At 46.8% G+C, this 15,748-nt stretch overlaps 2 protein-coding genes across 2 annotated transcripts in view; both read right to left on the reverse strand.

Annotated features, from left to right (window-relative positions):
• Positions 1-485: 485 nt before the first annotated feature.
• ANKRD2 (ankyrin repeat domain 2) lies at positions 486-8,088 on the reverse strand. Its single transcript, XM_056850029.1, has 9 exons — positions 7,941-8,088; positions 7,592-7,705; positions 5,319-5,462; positions 4,918-5,025; positions 3,862-3,960; positions 3,464-3,562; positions 2,209-2,307; positions 1,402-1,500; positions 486-605 (listed from the first exon to the last, which is right to left on the reverse strand). Exons 1-9 carry the CDS (start codon positions 8,079-8,081, stop codon positions 507-509), a joined length of 1,002 nt encoding a protein of 333 aa, XP_056706007.1. The 5' UTR covers positions 8,082-8,088; the 3' UTR covers positions 486-506.
• Positions 8,089-11,637: 3,549 nt separating this feature from the next.
• Positions 11,638-15,748, reverse strand: part of UBTD1 (ubiquitin domain containing 1) — a 28,948-nt gene continuing 24,837 nt past the window's right edge. Inside the window, exons 2-3 of the mRNA XM_056849836.1 lie at positions 13,432-13,659; positions 11,638-12,147 (exon numbers count right to left, since the gene is read on the reverse strand). Coding sequence (XP_056705814.1) covers positions 11,762-12,147; positions 13,432-13,659 — 614 coding nt within the window. The 3' untranslated portion in view covers positions 11,638-11,761. The remainder of the gene's footprint in view (positions 12,148-13,431; positions 13,660-15,748) is intronic.

The following is a 15,748-nucleotide window of genomic DNA, read 5'->3' on the forward strand; positions in this document are numbered from 1 at the left end:
CACGAGCATTATCTGTCACTCATCCCACAAGAGGGGTGGTGGCTCAGTGGTAGAGTATCTGGTTTTCATACTGTAGGTCCCAGGTTCAAGCCATGGCATCTACAGCTAAAAGGACTGGGTAGGAGGTGATATGGAAGACCTTTACCTGAGACCATGGAGAGCTGCTGCCAGTCAAAGTAAACATCACTGACCTTAATAGACCAGAAGTCTGATTTAGTATAAAGCAGATTTATTTTATTCCGTGGATACAAAACTGGAACTTTCCTACTTGGCAGCATGCCTCTGCTATACACAGCTGCATGACAACAGAAAGTTCACATGTGTAGCTGGTGATAATATGGTGATGGGGAGTTTTCTAGCTATTGCATTTCTGCTTCTCACATAGTGGATGAACCCTCACTAGATTTTACTTTTTTAAATTGCGTAGTAACGACAGCCAGCCTCTTGGAGTCCAGTGCCATCCTTGCTTGGAGTTCCACCTGGCTCCCCCCTCCCCTCCATCTGCCTCATGATGGCATCTCTGCTGTGTCTGGCTCTTGCTTCTCCAACACATCCCGTGTATCTTTTTGCCATAGCTGCACAAGGTCTGTAGGAGTCTTCCCAGCCTGTGGCAGGAGATGAGAAAGATAAGTATCTTTGTATCATACAAATGCTGCAACAAGAGCTAGCTGTAGCTGACAGGCTTTAACCTATGAACTGAGCTGAAGGAAAATTCCCACGAAAGTATTCAAATTTTATCCCATGGTAGGGTTGTTGTTGTTGTTGTTTAATTAATATGGTTACTGACCAGCAGAAAAAGCAACAACAGCTACAACAGATAATAAGAAAACCACAACAACAGCTACTACAAATAATCTAAGCCTAAAAATTACATATTACATGTATGAATAAAATTTATATAAACATCGTATAACTTGGTGTGACCCCCTTAATATTTTGAGTAATAAAGTATTTCTGTTACTCTTATCCTGTCAGGATACAACGTATTTTAATAGCTGCAGCACAGAATTTAGCAGTCAAGAGTGTAAACTGTGATTTTTCATCAGTTAGGAGCTTCTTAGCCGGAAACTCATCTGGTTGGTCAGGGAAAATGTTAAGCAAAGGGGAAAGAACCCTTGTGCGGACTTCTTGGTAGAATGAACAGCGGATCGAGACATGCTCTGAAGTTTCTATATCCCCTGACCCACAAGGGCAAAGCCTTTCTGCTATAGGGACCTTATATCTTCTCTCCAATACCGCCAATGGTAAGACCTGGCACCTAGTGAGAGTAAAAGCTTTCCTATGATTGATAAGTTCTACCTGGGAAAGATATACTGTGGGGGAGACTATGTACCTAGATTTTTCAGGTGATAGGAAAAGCGGTGATCTCCCGAGGTAGGGTCATAACAGGGCAATACTCACCAGGTTTTTGGCCATCATGTTTGCCCCATGCAGAATCAACAACTTAATGATCTTGTAGCGATTGAGACGTACAGCATCATGCAGGGCACTGTCTCCCTCCTGCAACAGATATGGTAGCATCGCATTGTGGAAGGTGAGGACAGAAAGGAACCTGAACTAAGCTCATAATATTGGCATAAAAAAAGGCAAAGCACTGGTAGCCAGAGAAGAACCATCCAGTTCAGCTTTCTCAAGTGCTTTGCAAATAGAGTCTGGATATACTGAATATAACCTTGGAGGCCGAAACCAGCCAACTCGCTAAAGAGAGGGAACATTACTGAGTACCCTCAAAGGTTTCAGTCAGGGTGGCTGAACGGAATCTTTCTGCCTGTCCTTGACAGGAAGGGCTGCAGTTTCACCATTGTTATGGGTGGAGGATGCTGGTTTCATGAGCTGGAGCATCCAAGTGGAGTACTTTTCACTCAGTGCATCCCTGACTGGCTGGAAATTACCAGAGAGGCATGGAAGGGGTTAGGCTATGAAACAACTCAACCCCTCCCTGAAAACAGGAGGGTCAAGCACACTAGAAGTAATAGGAACTGAACTTATTAAAGCACAACAAGGTCTCTTGCGTTTTAAATTACACTACTGCCAGTGTCAAATTCATCTTTTCCATCATTTTGTTGCTTTTTAGCACATTTCATGGACAGGGGTCTCATCTGCTGGTGCACCACTGCTGTTACCCACCATAAGTCATTGATTGGAGTGAGGTGAGCTACAGACATTGCAATAAATAGACACACATATTTTTAAAAAATTCTATCTTACTCGATCACAGGAGTTGATATCCATTCCATTGTTAACCAGGTGTTCCACAATCTCAATGATGCCAGTGCGGACGGCCACATGCAAAGGAGTGCTGAGAAGCTGAGTTTGAGCAAATATAGAAGGATGGAAGCCAGAGGGAAGAAACATTATTTTATATTAATTCAATCCTTCCCATCAGTGTGCCCTGTATTCCAGTTACTCTAACGCAGGGGTGGGGAACCTCAGGCCTGGGGGCCATATGCGGCCCCTGAGGACATTTTTTGTGGCCCTCGGGAGCTCCGGGGCCCTGCTGCAGAGGCGGGGTGCAGGGCGGCCCTCCCAGAGGGTGTTCCTGGCACCATGGCTTACAGCGGCACTGCGGTGCCCTTTGGACCTCCTCTCGCCGACTGTCGGCTGTTGAGCAGCGAGAAAGAGGGAAAAGACGCTGGCAGCTCCCGGCAGCAGAGCATGCATGCAGGAGCCGATCGGGCTTCAAGGGGGCCCTTTTGTGGACTCTGGGGAGGAGAGGGCATGGAGACTGGGGCCCGGTTGCGTGGGGCTCTGTGCGCCGCCAGGTGTGTGTGTGTGTGTGTGTGGGCAGGAGAGGCTGGGGCCCGGTCGCACGGGGCCAGCGCTCGCGGGGGTGTGTGTGTGTGAAGGCTTTTCTCTCTTTTCTTCCTCTTTTTCTGTCACTCTTTCTCCTTTTCCCCCTCTCTTTCTCCCTTTCTTTGTCTCCCTCCGTCCTTTTCTTTCTTTCTCCCTCTCTCTCCATTTCTTTCTCCCTTTCTCTTCCTTTTTCCCTCCCTCCCTTTTCCTCTTTCTCTGTTTTCCTTCCTCCCTTGCCGATCGACTGTGGGCTGCGCCCCCCTGGCACCTCGTTTGCTCGGGCCCACTGCTGGCTGCCCTTCCGCCTGGGAGGGGGGAGTGGGGGCACCCTGCAGGCCTTCTCTGTGTGGCCTCCCCTGGGTTGCCAACCTCCAGGTGGTGGCTGGAGACCTGGCAACCCTAGCCTCTTCCCCCCCCCCGGGAGATCTACACCTGGTATGGCCCCTGAATGATGTCATAAATGTGCAAATGGCCCTTGGCAGGAAAAAGGTTCCCCACCCCTGCTCTAACGCAACCACAATGTCTCCTCTAAAAATCGCCTTTGCCCCAGTGCTTTCACACAAAGTTCACCCACTTCCCCCCAACAGCTGATCTCCATTTTTACCACAATGCTCTTCTTCCACCCCAATTCTCATGCAACGGTTCCTGGAATCCCCACTCCTTCACTCACCTTATCCTTGACATTTAAGTTGGCTCCTTTCTCTTGCAAGAGCTTCACCACATCAAGATGTCCACCACGGCAGGCCCAGTGCATAGCAGTGGCATCCAGCTGTCAGCAGGTAGAACACATCTGTTAACAGAGGAGATCCACTCCACCTTTCACCTACACTAATTTTTATTCACCCTTGGAGTTTCCTTTTATCCTTCCATGCACCTGCATCTCCCAGCTGCACATGAACTAGTAGAAAAGTTCAAAGCCAATTTTGACAACCCAATCAGTATTTCCCTGGAGACTTAGACAGGAAATTGACAATGATAGAGAGCAGAAAGGAGGAACTGCTGAAACTGCAGAATGATTGAGACAACAGTAAGCATGTATGTGGAAGGATGCAAGGAGGGGTATCTTACTCGATCTCTGAAGTCAACAGTAGCTCCTCGGGCCAAAAGCTTCTCCACTATCTCTGTGAATCCTTCAAGTGAGGCACGATGTAAAGCTGTCCTGCGAAACTAGGTAAAAGAGAGAAAGGAAATCTTCAATAAAGGATACAGTAAAATAAAGGAGGTCCTCTTGTACCAATTATCTGTGGCACAAGGTCTCATATTTTTCTTTAAAGCTTTGTTTGCTCCAGACATCTCCCCATTGCCCGCCACCGCACCACCAGGCCAGCACTTATTAAATATTTCCATCCATTGCTGAAAGGAAATTTGTGACATTTCTTTCATGTTCACCGTCTATACTGAGGAATTGGGGCTTTTGTTCTCTCAGACTTCACAGAGTTGTGCTAGTTGATCTTTCCCAGGTATCCACTTCTTGTACTAAATGGACATGTAAGGATTCAGAGATTAAAGGTCAGAGATGTTTTAAGAAGCCATTCACCTGGTCCCCATATTGGTAATCCTTTAGACAACTCATCCCAATATTTAATGTGCCTTCATTTTAAACTGAAGAGATATTTCTCAGATTAAAAAACAGATGGTGTCCAATACCCTCTTTTAACAAATATATATATGTAATAGAATTGTTCAGAGAAAGGCCATAGCTTAGTGGTAGAGTACATACTTTGTATGCAGAAGATCCTAGATTCAATACCCGGTATCTCCAGTTAAATGTTTCAGATCCCAGGTGTTAGGAAAAATGGGACCTTGAAGAAACAATCCCGTGTGCTAGATGGGCAAGTGTTCTGATTCAGTATAAGGCAGTTCCACATGTTCTTACACTTACAAAAACTGTACTGACCATGTATCAGGCTTATGCTCCTAGAACTCTAAGTATTTTCAGTGTTCCTTACTGTCCCGCCCCAAATTCTACATTTTTCTCCAGCTTAGATACCATCCTAGGTGCAGAGATTCCTGCCACACTACTGATGGGTTCCACGTTCTAATTCACAACTGTAGAGAATATAGTAATGAATAGAACCCACAGGAAAGATAATGAAGAATGATATTCCCTGAGTGTTGTGCTACCTCATCACTGGTGTCTGGAGAGCCCCCATCTGCCAGGAACTTCTCCACCACTTGCACCTTGCCCAGCACAGCAGCTTTCAAGAAGTCCTCTTCTGCCACAGGACCAGTCTGCAAGGAAGGATTGATGGTTCAGTGGGTGTTATAAAGGTTCAGAAAGCATAGCACCCTTCTCAAACACTGAGGAAGGACATAACTATTGCCAGTCCCCACCCAGAGTTATGGGCAGTCATTGCCTATCATAGGGATGGCATGCATCTAGAAGCCTCCACCTCTGGAGAACACGCTGGTTTCTTGCGGTCTTGCTTCTGATTTCTAAATCTACTTGTGGTTGAATTCTGGGCTCTCACTACTGCTTCCCTAGAGCTCCACCCTCCTGACCCCGACAATTGAATTTTTCCTACAGTCTTCTCTGGCTCAGGCTCTGGTTTCTTCTCTTCCTTCTTCTTTTTGGGTTTTTTGCGTAGCTCAAAGAGGTACTGAGTGCCACCAACTTCAATGATCTCTCGCCTTAGGTCCACAGAACTCTTCCGCACCCTCTCCTGGCCCTGTAGAGGACAGGAGGGAAAGAGAGACAGGGCGGGGGCGGGGGGGAGAGGGAGAGGGAAAGAGAGATTTGTGAAGAATTCTCTGGCTTGTTGCTGGATTCTTGTCTCCTCACCCGGTAACTGCAAACCCCTTTTTGTTTTGCTTTCCAGTTGTGGCCAAGGACATGCAGATCAAAGGGCTTATTTTTGTCTTTGTTTCCTTCCTACAAGGTGTTCTACTTATCACAGTGCCAAATTTAATAACATAGCATCCTGCTGACTAGATAATTTATTTTACCCATGGAGAGACCATCTTTATCGCCATACCTGTTTGAATAGCCCTAGGGAAAGGGGTGTGTGGGGGACATACAGGCTTCTGTTCAATCAGTTCTGTTGCCCACTTGAAAGTCATCTAATCCAATGTCCTGCTCAGTGCAGGAATACATATCTATAACAACTGCAACAGATGGCCATCCAGCCTTTGCTTAAAGACCTCCAGTGAAAGAGCCTCCACCCCTTCCTGAGGCAATCTGCTTACTATTAGGAAGTTTCACTTAAGATTTACCCAAAATCTACTTCATTGTAATTTCTACCCATTAGTTCTAGTCCTACCCCCTGGAGCAAGATGGTCAACTCTTCTCCATCCTCTACATGCCAGTCCTTCAGATATTTAAAGACAGTGATTATGCCTCTGCATACTCTTCGCCAGGCTAAACATGCTGAGCTCTTTCAATTTTTCCTCACATGGCTTGGTTTCCAGGCCCCTCAACCATCCTGGTCATCCTCCCCTGGATGTAGTCTAGTTTGTTGATATTCTTTTCAAACTGGACATGGTACTCCAGATGAGGACTGATCAGTGCAGAACAGAATAAAAAATGGTCAGTGTGTCTAGTGTTACCACTGCTGTACTCTACCCTTAGCTGCCAACACAATACTAATGGGGCAGTGGAGAAGGTCAGTTACAGGTTGCTTATTCCGCTTGTATAGCTGTCCCTTAGTGTACAGTTGTGTTAGGATCAAGAATGTAATAACTCACCAAGCATAAACTATGTTGAGAACCATGGTACAACCAGGACTTGACTTTGGGACTTTGGGAAGTCCAGGGCCTCAAAACATAGGCGCAGAAGGGGGGAAGTAAATCTACACCAACATTGGAAGGGTAGAGAGTGTAAGTCCACAGACTGAAATTACTTAACTGCATCACTGGCTAAAACCTACAATCTTAGATCAGGGAAGGGGGCAGTATTCAAGAAGATGACAAAGGAAAGCATTGTACCAGGAGGAGTACAAAGGGTAAAGCAAGGAACAGTCCACCAAGATTGAGTAAAGGAACTCTTTGGAGTGGATATAGAACACTACGTTGTGGAACAGAAACTTGGGAACAGAACATTAAGTACAAGCTTACAGTATATTAATTGGTGCCATCTTCCATTCCCATCCTGCTACTGAGTCCCTGGTCCTTTTCCTTACAGAATGAACAGTCAGAACTGGTGCTGCATATGTTTCTGGGAGCAACTGGCCTGAAAAGAACTAGCCAACTCTGAGCAAACAAACCTTGGAGTTATGATGCCTAGAAATTTATCCTTTGGTCAAGAAGAGGGATGGATCCTCCAGGAGAAAGACAACTGGGCTCAGGGATGTGGTTGTGCAAATAGCAGGGCTTGGAGAAACTTTGGTGTAGGTGATAAAAATGAAATACAAGACTTGCTATTTGGAACAATTGCATTTGGTACCAGGTGAGTATAAGTGCGACACTTTCATTAAGCCAGTATCAAAGAGCAGTGGCACCATTTACAATCCTGGGCATAGGGGGCATGTATCACATTACAAATTTATTGTCATGCCTTTTGAAGATGCCATAGCTCATGTACACACACACACACAGAGAGAGCAGAAGCCAGCCCAGTATTTGAAACTTATAGAATATTGTTCCCATCAGTGTCTAATGGGATATTATAAGGGTTATTAGCATGAGAGAATTTATGTCATTCAGCCATGTGAAGAAAACATAAAACATGCATAATGAATACTTGTGCCCAGTAGATTAAGTTCTGGCTGCTACTTCTAGTGGAATGAATTCATAAATAAAGCTCTTTGCATGCAACAAAACAAGCTCTAAAAGGCACACAGAAGGCCCCAACCCCTCTGACCTTAAGCCCCTCAACACCTTTGTTGATAGGTCCATGCCTCTTCTCATCTTCCAGCTGATGAGAGTCCATCTGTGCTGTTTCTGGCAGCTTTGCAGAGGGGTGAGAGCAGTGTTTCTGGGTGAAACATACAGAAGATGAGAAAATGTTGACGTCTTGAGCACTTACCTTTTCTTTCTCCCCTTGGCATCTGCTCTGGAATCTGCTGCCTGAAGTGGCTACTTCCCATTACTTCTTACTATGGCTGCCCCTTCCATCATTGTCAAGGACACTACACAGCCACTCGTGGTGTAACCCAGTGTAGCCTCTGGGGTCCCAGCAAACTAGCCCCATTTGTCCCCTGAAAACTGACCTTCTGCTCTTCTTCAAGTGCCAGCTTCTGTTCAATCAGTTCTGTTGCCCACTTCACTCCCTGCTCATCAGCAGCCATCTTTTCTGTATTGTCATGGAGGTGTGTATCCTCTTGACATCTTTGAAATCCTGGCTCAGCCATCTTCCTAGTCCTTATACAGCACTCACTGGTTCTGACCCAGTCCTGTTGCAGCCACTGCTATAAAGACCTGATGCATAGTTCTGCCTAACGTGACATCCCTACTTCCCTCCCCTCACAAGCCTCTGTCATGAGTCCAGCCTATAACACTCTTTCCTTGTCTAGCTGCCCAGAAGTCACCTTCCTAAAGTGGCCAGTTACTGCTTAAAGAACCGTCATTTCCCAAAGGGAGGCACACAAAGAACTCCTGCCCACTCTTGCATGGTGAGAATGGCAGAATGGAATGCTGGCTTAGAGTCCCGTCAATTCCGCACAGGCTGCTGGCCCTCTCCAGGTCAGAACGGGGACAGTGATTGTGGATTCCTGCCAGGTACTGTCCTGTCAGTCATTACCGTTCTTGGTAGATTTATCTGTCATTCACACATACATACATACACACACACACACCACAAACCCATAAGCACACTGATATTCTGCCTCAGAAGAAGAGTCTCAATATTCTGGAAGTTCAACGTTAAGAGCTGTAACCTCTGAAATAAGAACATCTAGAATGTTCTATTCAGATACGAAAAGAGATAGCCATCATGTGAAAACCATGAAGACCTGGAATCATGCGCAACTCTCTCAAGAAAGGGCCACCTGGTAATCTTATTCTAAATGTCCTCAGTGGCTTTAAGTGTCCTTTTGGTCCCCCAACTATATTCCCTGCTGATATGAGAAGTGAAACATTGCCTGTTTGATTAATATCCTGCTCTATCCTATGGTCTTAAAATGGATTACAGCACTTTTTCCAAATGCATTACCATTCCCTAGCTATGTTTTACATTTTTGACCTATTGCTATGTGTGCCACATGCTCCCCGGGAGTCTACTTGCATGGGCACACACTCAAGCAGCTGGGCTCTGCCAGGAAACAGCTTACCAACCTGCCAAGCTGCTAACTTAGGCACAAAGCCTGGAACGCTTTGAATAACATTGGGTGAGTTGGGGGCAGGGGAAAGGACAACTCGAGCGGCTGAGCTGGGAGCTATTTGTGGTGATGGACACACTGCTCTGTCTCTCACAGTCTCACTGCCCCCAAATAGTAGCATGACAGCAGAGCAACTGAAGTCACTCCTGAGAGCTTCTGGGTGCCCCTCCAAAGGGTGAGAGAAAGGTCCTGTTTTCTAATGACCAATTAAAGAATTAATCACTTGAGGTTATCCTTCCAGTCTAGTAGGCGACTTCCATAATGATATAGAGTAACTGGGAGCAACTGGATTGAAGACCTCAGATACAGCATGTATTTATCAGACAAAGAGAGCTTTGACTCTTGAAAGCTTACACCCCGAAAATCTTGTTGGTCTCTAAAGTGCTACTAGACTCAAATGAATGAACTTATGCAGTCAAACAAGGCTCCCTGTTTGGAGAAGGAGGCAGGAAGGAAGCCAATGAATGCAAACATGTCACAGACCACACTGCAATGGGGTCCAAAGCCATGGATGCTATTATCACCAGCCCTGTTTCAGAAGACACGTGGCACATGGCCCTCTCTCTACCCCAGCCTACAATATCGTTTTTACCCAAACAAGCCAGTCTTTGTAATTGGCAAGGCTGAATGGGACTTCCATGTTCCAAGGCAGTGTGCCATTTGCTGGGCGGCGGCAGCAGTGGGAGGCTTTGGCCAGTGGCCCCTGCTTGTGGTTGGCTACTCTGGGAAACATGATGGTGGATCAGCTGAAAATTGTTCTCCTGATCCAATAAGGCTCCTCTTCTGCTATACTAACCTTTGGTTAGTATAAAAATATATAATTTCTGTCACTTGATAACAGGATATGCATGCCCGTTCACTCGGTAGATGCAGATTCGGAGAAATTCACAAGTACAAAGTGAGTAAGTCTACTGAGAAAACTAATAGTTTGTGTAAACTTCTAAGTGGGAGTAACTGGATAGAAGACCTCAGACCCAGCATATATTTATCTGACAAAGGGAGCTTTGACTCTTGAAAGCTTACACCCAGAAAATCTTGTTGGACTCTAAAGTGCTACTAGACTCAAATCTAGCATATATTTAGAGCATCTGTGTGGATTGGTGTACGCTGGTGTCTGTGCTTGACCTTCTATCAAGCAGCCAAGTTGCCCCAGCAAAAAAAAAAAAAAAAGGTCAAATTGATCTGTGACATATTTATTCCCCCCCCCCCTTCCCCTTTCTGGTTTACAGGTGTGCAATTTACACCTCCGCAATAATGGGAAGCAACAGACAGGGTCTTGCCAAGTGCTTTCTCCCCCCCCCCTTTTTAAAAAAAACTGGTGTAGCACTAAAGTGACCTTAGACTGTATTGATAATATCCCAAACATGATTCCTATATTTGTTTCAAAAACCACTATATTAGATCTGCCCAGAATGTGTTCCCAGTTCCATGTTTCCCTCCTAGTGCTATTGTGCTTAACTACCTTAACCCTTCCTCTGCCGCTAAAGCTTTCCCTCCATTTTTTCTCTCTCTTCCTCAGCAGAGGAAGCTGGAAGCGAGCAATTGTTTATACAAGGGGAATCAGCGAATGTGAGAAAGCTTAACCATCCCTGCTGCTCATCCATGGATCTTCCCTTATAACTCACCCCCACCCCCGGTTATTACTAAATAATTTCTAGCTCCACCCTGAAACATGGCCTTGCATTTCACAGCAGCTTCATGGTCCTATCTGACTCATCTCATATAAATGGCCCGTTTCCCCCTTGGTAGCATCAGGTCCCTTCGTTACAAAGGCCAGGTTTCTTCCTAACCAAGGTATGAATTCAGATTGTCTAATTAATGAGTCTGCTTCTTCTCATTAAGCATCTGAATGCTTTCCAAAATTAAGAAAATAGTTTAAAGCTTTCTTAAGATAAGGTACCAAACCAAGTTCAGGCTGAATCAAGGCAACAGGACAGGCTCAGGGCTAGTTGGAAAAGGTTTTATTGATAAATTACACTGAGACCTATACATACAGGAACAATCCTCCGTTTCCCCCATCTAGCTGAAGGGCTGTCTATATATCCAGAAATGCGCAGCTTTCCTACTGGCTCGTCACAGGTGATTGTGCAAACAGGACCAATCTCAGTGTTACTGAGGCCTCATTCACTGGACCAGGTATTGGGAACCAGATACAGAACAGTGTTTGACACGGTATTCTGGCCTTGTGCCCAACATGGTCCGTTTTGTGGGGGATGCTTTGGTCTTAAGCCCTCTAGAAAAGCTTCTTGATGCCCAAGTGGCAAGATCTATGCTCAGTCCCTGAAAGGACTAAACCCACAGTCCCTCATACAGACTTATAAGCCCAGTGCAGACAGCTCCAGCTGTGTTGAAGCTGAGAAGAAGAGGAGGAAGGCATGTGTTTCAGTACCAGCCTAGAAATGGGGGATAAAGGAAAGAGATTTAATCCTTTGGGGGTTTGGGGTGGTAAAAAAAGTGGCCCTAATGGTCATGAGAGGCAAATCATGGGAAGAATCCACCCTCAGGACCACCCACCTGCGCTGTTTGCTACCCCTCGTCTGTGCCCTGCAGCAAGTGAGCATGTGCAATTCTGCAAGGGCCTTCCCTACAAAACCTTCCAGCCATGGTCCAGAGCACACCATCTGCTTTCCCCAGGCACAAGAACAGCCTCATGCTCACGGACTCCAGCACAGCCCCTGGGCCACAGAACGGGCCCTGTGCCAGCCGCCTCCAATTCAGTTCCTTGGTGCAGACGGCTGATTGATGATTACTTGAATGACAAAGTCCTTCTGGATTTTGGTTTCCTGTAGGCGGGTCCGGTCTGTCAGGAGCTTGCCAGAAAAAAACCAGCGCTGCCAGGCAGGCTCCAGCGCCTCCTGGGCAAAGAGCTGCTTTTTGAGCTGCCCAATTGTGTCAGTCATGCTGGCGCTCAGGCGCAGGTCCTTGCCGGTTGAGAGGCGCACTTTGAGAGGGAACTCGCGCCGGGTGTTGGGTGCTGGCTCGGGGGGCTCCGCACCCTCCTCCTCACTCCTCTCCATAATCAGGTTGACAGGCGGGGCCAGGCAATAAACAGGGAGCTGGTACCGGTTCCCCAATTCGTCGTAGCACTCAGTAAGGGAGCCTGCAGGGGAATGAAGAAACCAGTAGAGGGCATAAGAGGCTAGGGAAAAATAGGCCCACAGGCCTATTTAAGATACTGCTGAATTCTATACCAAATTCTATAAAAAGCCTATGAAATAAAAGCTTTCCATTTTTTCTTCAAATCTTGATCCCTTTCATGATGCCCTCACTAACCATGTCTACTATGCCCTAAATTCCTTCCAACTCTCTCTCTCTCTCTCTCTCTGATATTCCCTACTCTTATCATGCACCCCAGACCATCCCGTTCCCTTTGGATGGCCCCTAATTTAGGGGCAGTCCACCAGTTACCCCACCGTGTGACTCTCCCTGTTCCACTTGCTCTTCTTTTTGAATTAATGGATATAAGACTACTCAATCTCCAGTTCCAATAGTCTCCTCTCAGCAATGAAGTGAGTGCAAAAATGTCTAGACTGGTTTTCTAAGACTAGAGCTCCCCATATGTGCCACCCTCATGTTCCTGGGAACTCCCCAAAGTCATGTTACTCTGCAGCTGAAGTCTGAAGGGTAATGGAAAGAAGAAGAAGAGGAAGAAAAGTTGGTTTTTATATGCCAACTTTCTCTACCACTTAAGGGAGACTCAAACCGGGTTCCCTTCCCCACAACAGACACCCTGTGAGGTAGGTGGGGCTGAGAGAACTCTAAGAGCTGTGTCTAGCTCAAGGTCACCCGGCTGGCTTCATGTGTAGGAGTGGGGAATCAAATTCACTTTTCCAGATCAGAGTCCGCTGCGTCAAACCACCACTCTTAACCACTGCACCACGCTGGCTTTCATCACAGAGGATGAACAATCTTGTCCAACAATATTTGGAAGCTCTGCTCAACCCATGCTTGGAGGGTTGATTACTGGGGATAGGATGAAACTTGCCATTCTCAGTTTTCGTCTTGAAAATGATGAGCACATACGAACCTCTTGCTGTCTGCCCAGTTCCCAGTGGTCTTTGTTCCAAGAAAAAAATGTGTAGCGCCCCATGAAAGGTCTGAATAGTTCTGGATATACAAGACTTAAGCTCATTATATGTATTTTGTACACATGGTGGGAAGGCATGCCCAATCCTAGCTTTGTAATCTTTTGTACCTCTATAATATTCATAGTGACAAACATGCATTTGTTTCACACACACATTGCATTTTTGTATGTATATTGTTTGATAACTGCAGCAAAAGAGAACGGTGTTGCCATGAGAAATCCACAGAGCAAGACACTGTTTCTGCCTGGCACTGGAGACAGGGGCAGAAAGTCTCAACCCTGTTTCACCCAACATACCATGGGGCAAGGTAACACCAGCACCATCGATAATGGCCTGTGCTAGTCCGTGGTCATTCGCTTCCACAGCATAGGCAGCAGCTTTGAGTGCATCCCAGATCTCCTTGCGGCCCTCGAAGGCCGGTGCTGTATCCCAGAACTCATCCCGCTTGCTTCGCAACTGTCCATCTGTCATTGGGTAATCACTCTTCCACTTGGGGCGCTCCTTCTTTAGAGGTTCATTGCGACCTGCAATGGTAGAGACAGACTTCAAATTAAGCCCCAAAGACAGAACCCCCTCACCCGCTGAACCCAGCTTCTTTTGCATTTATAGGGGCTGCCGCCTCATCTCCTCACAACCAAGCTCTGGCAAGGGACACTTCCACTGCATGGGTCACCCCTCCCAGGTTCCTGGCATGGGATGCACATGCCCAATGTCCACAGCTTTCTTCCTCCCCCACACAGCTCTTTGATCAGAGCCTTAAGAGAGTTTTCCATCCCGGGCAGTATTTATAGCTCAGAGAATTAGCCAGGGAATAAGCCATGGGGCAGCAACCTGGTGGGTGGCAACAATTTGCAAAGCTGGGGGAAGTTGAGCTCCTGGGAGGCAAAGACACTAGGAGAGGAGGAAGCACAGAGGTTGAAGTCAGTTCAGCTGGGCTCTCTTCCTAAACACTGATTCCTGGGTAGCTCTTTCACTCCTACTGCTTTGCTAAAGGCAGGACTCCTGGCCTAGACCAAAACAGTCTCTGACAGACACTTACTCAACACTTCTTTGTAAACATCTCATTAAAAGTTCTGTACCATTTTAAATCAACTGGTTCAACTGTCTGATCTTCTACAGTTTGTGGAGGTATCTTGTCCCTATGCCTAAGAAACCAACTGTTCCCTATTTTCATAACAATGCTTTTAAAATTTCTCACCATGTCCCTCCGCAGTCTCTTGCTCTGAAGATGCTGATTTCCTTCCCTCTTTCCTCAGTAAAAAGGTTGCCTTCTCAGTCTTATCTTTATTTTTGTCATCTAAATCTTTCCTAGTTTGTCTAAAAAATTATGTGTAATTTGAAAACTGTGCACCCTAGGCTAGCTCAGGAACAACCAATACAAATCAGGAAGCTATAAAAATGAGTGAAAAACACACACAGACACAGTAACTTCTCCCATAATGACTCAAGATATCAAACTGAGAGGAAAAATAAACACACCATAAGGAAAGGCTGAACATTTGCTAAACTCCTGATATACTGAAAACCTGTACTCAGAACATAAAAGAATGAAATTTAACTAGATACATGCCCCTTGCCCTGGATAGCCCAGACTAGCCCGAACTCATCAGATCTCAGAAGTTAAGCAGGGTCAGCCCTGGTTAATATTTGGATGAGAGACCACCAGGGAAGTTCAGGGTAGCAAGGCAGAGGAAGGCACTGGCAAACCACCTCTGAATGTCTCTTGCCTTGAAAACCTCACGGGGTCGCCATAAATCAGCTGTGACTTTAGGGCACTTTCCATCACCAGCACAAATGCCCCCCTGAAAAAAAGGGGGAAATAATGTACAAATCTATTAAGTAGAATACAGCACTGCAGAGGAGGGTTTGGGGGAATACAGAATAACAATTCGAACAAGGACCAACTTCTGTGATGCTGTTATACAAAAAGTGAATCCTGCTTTAATAAAACAAGCCGGGGGCCTATGAAATTTGCCAGGGGGCAGGGGAAGAGGCAATTTTGAACCCTCCCCCAATTTTCCCCTCCAAGATTCTCTAAGCCCGTGTTGGCGAACCTATGGCACGGGTGCCACTTCCGGCACTCGTAGCCCTCTCTGCCGGCACGCGCGGTTCCTCCAAGCCGCTGGCCTTTCCGGCTCTGCCCTGCCCCAGATGGGGGAGGCTGTAGCCCAGGGGTGGGGAACCTCCGACATCATTGGCGGTGGCCCCCGGACTCTCCCACAGAAGCTGCCGCCATTGCTGCCACTGGAGCGTGCGTGGCCGGCCAGGTGGGTGGGAGAGCGGGGAACAGAAGCCGAGCGCCCACACTCGGCATGGCCGGCGGCTTCTCCGGCGCCCTCTGTGCGGGTGGAGGGGCGTGGCTGGCCGGTGGGTGCGAAGGAGGCGTCCTCTGCCCTACCCTGCTCGCCTCTCACAAGCCTGCCGCCGCTGCCACGCCCCACTGAGTGGCAAATCCAAGGCAAAACCTCCCATGCATAAATGGCCTTTCTTTTTGTCTCCCTCTGTCCTTTTCTTTCCCTACTTTTCTTTCTCTCCCTTGCTCCATTTCCTTCTCCCTTTCTCTCTCTTTTTCTTTCTTTCTCTCCCTCCCTCCCTTCCTTCCCTTTCCTTCTC

This window comes from Euleptes europaea, chromosome 5 (assembly GCF_029931775.1).
Source record: "Euleptes europaea isolate rEulEur1 chromosome 5, rEulEur1.hap1, whole genome shotgun sequence".
Classification (NCBI taxonomy): domain Eukaryota; kingdom Metazoa; phylum Chordata; class Lepidosauria; order Squamata; family Sphaerodactylidae; genus Euleptes; species Euleptes europaea.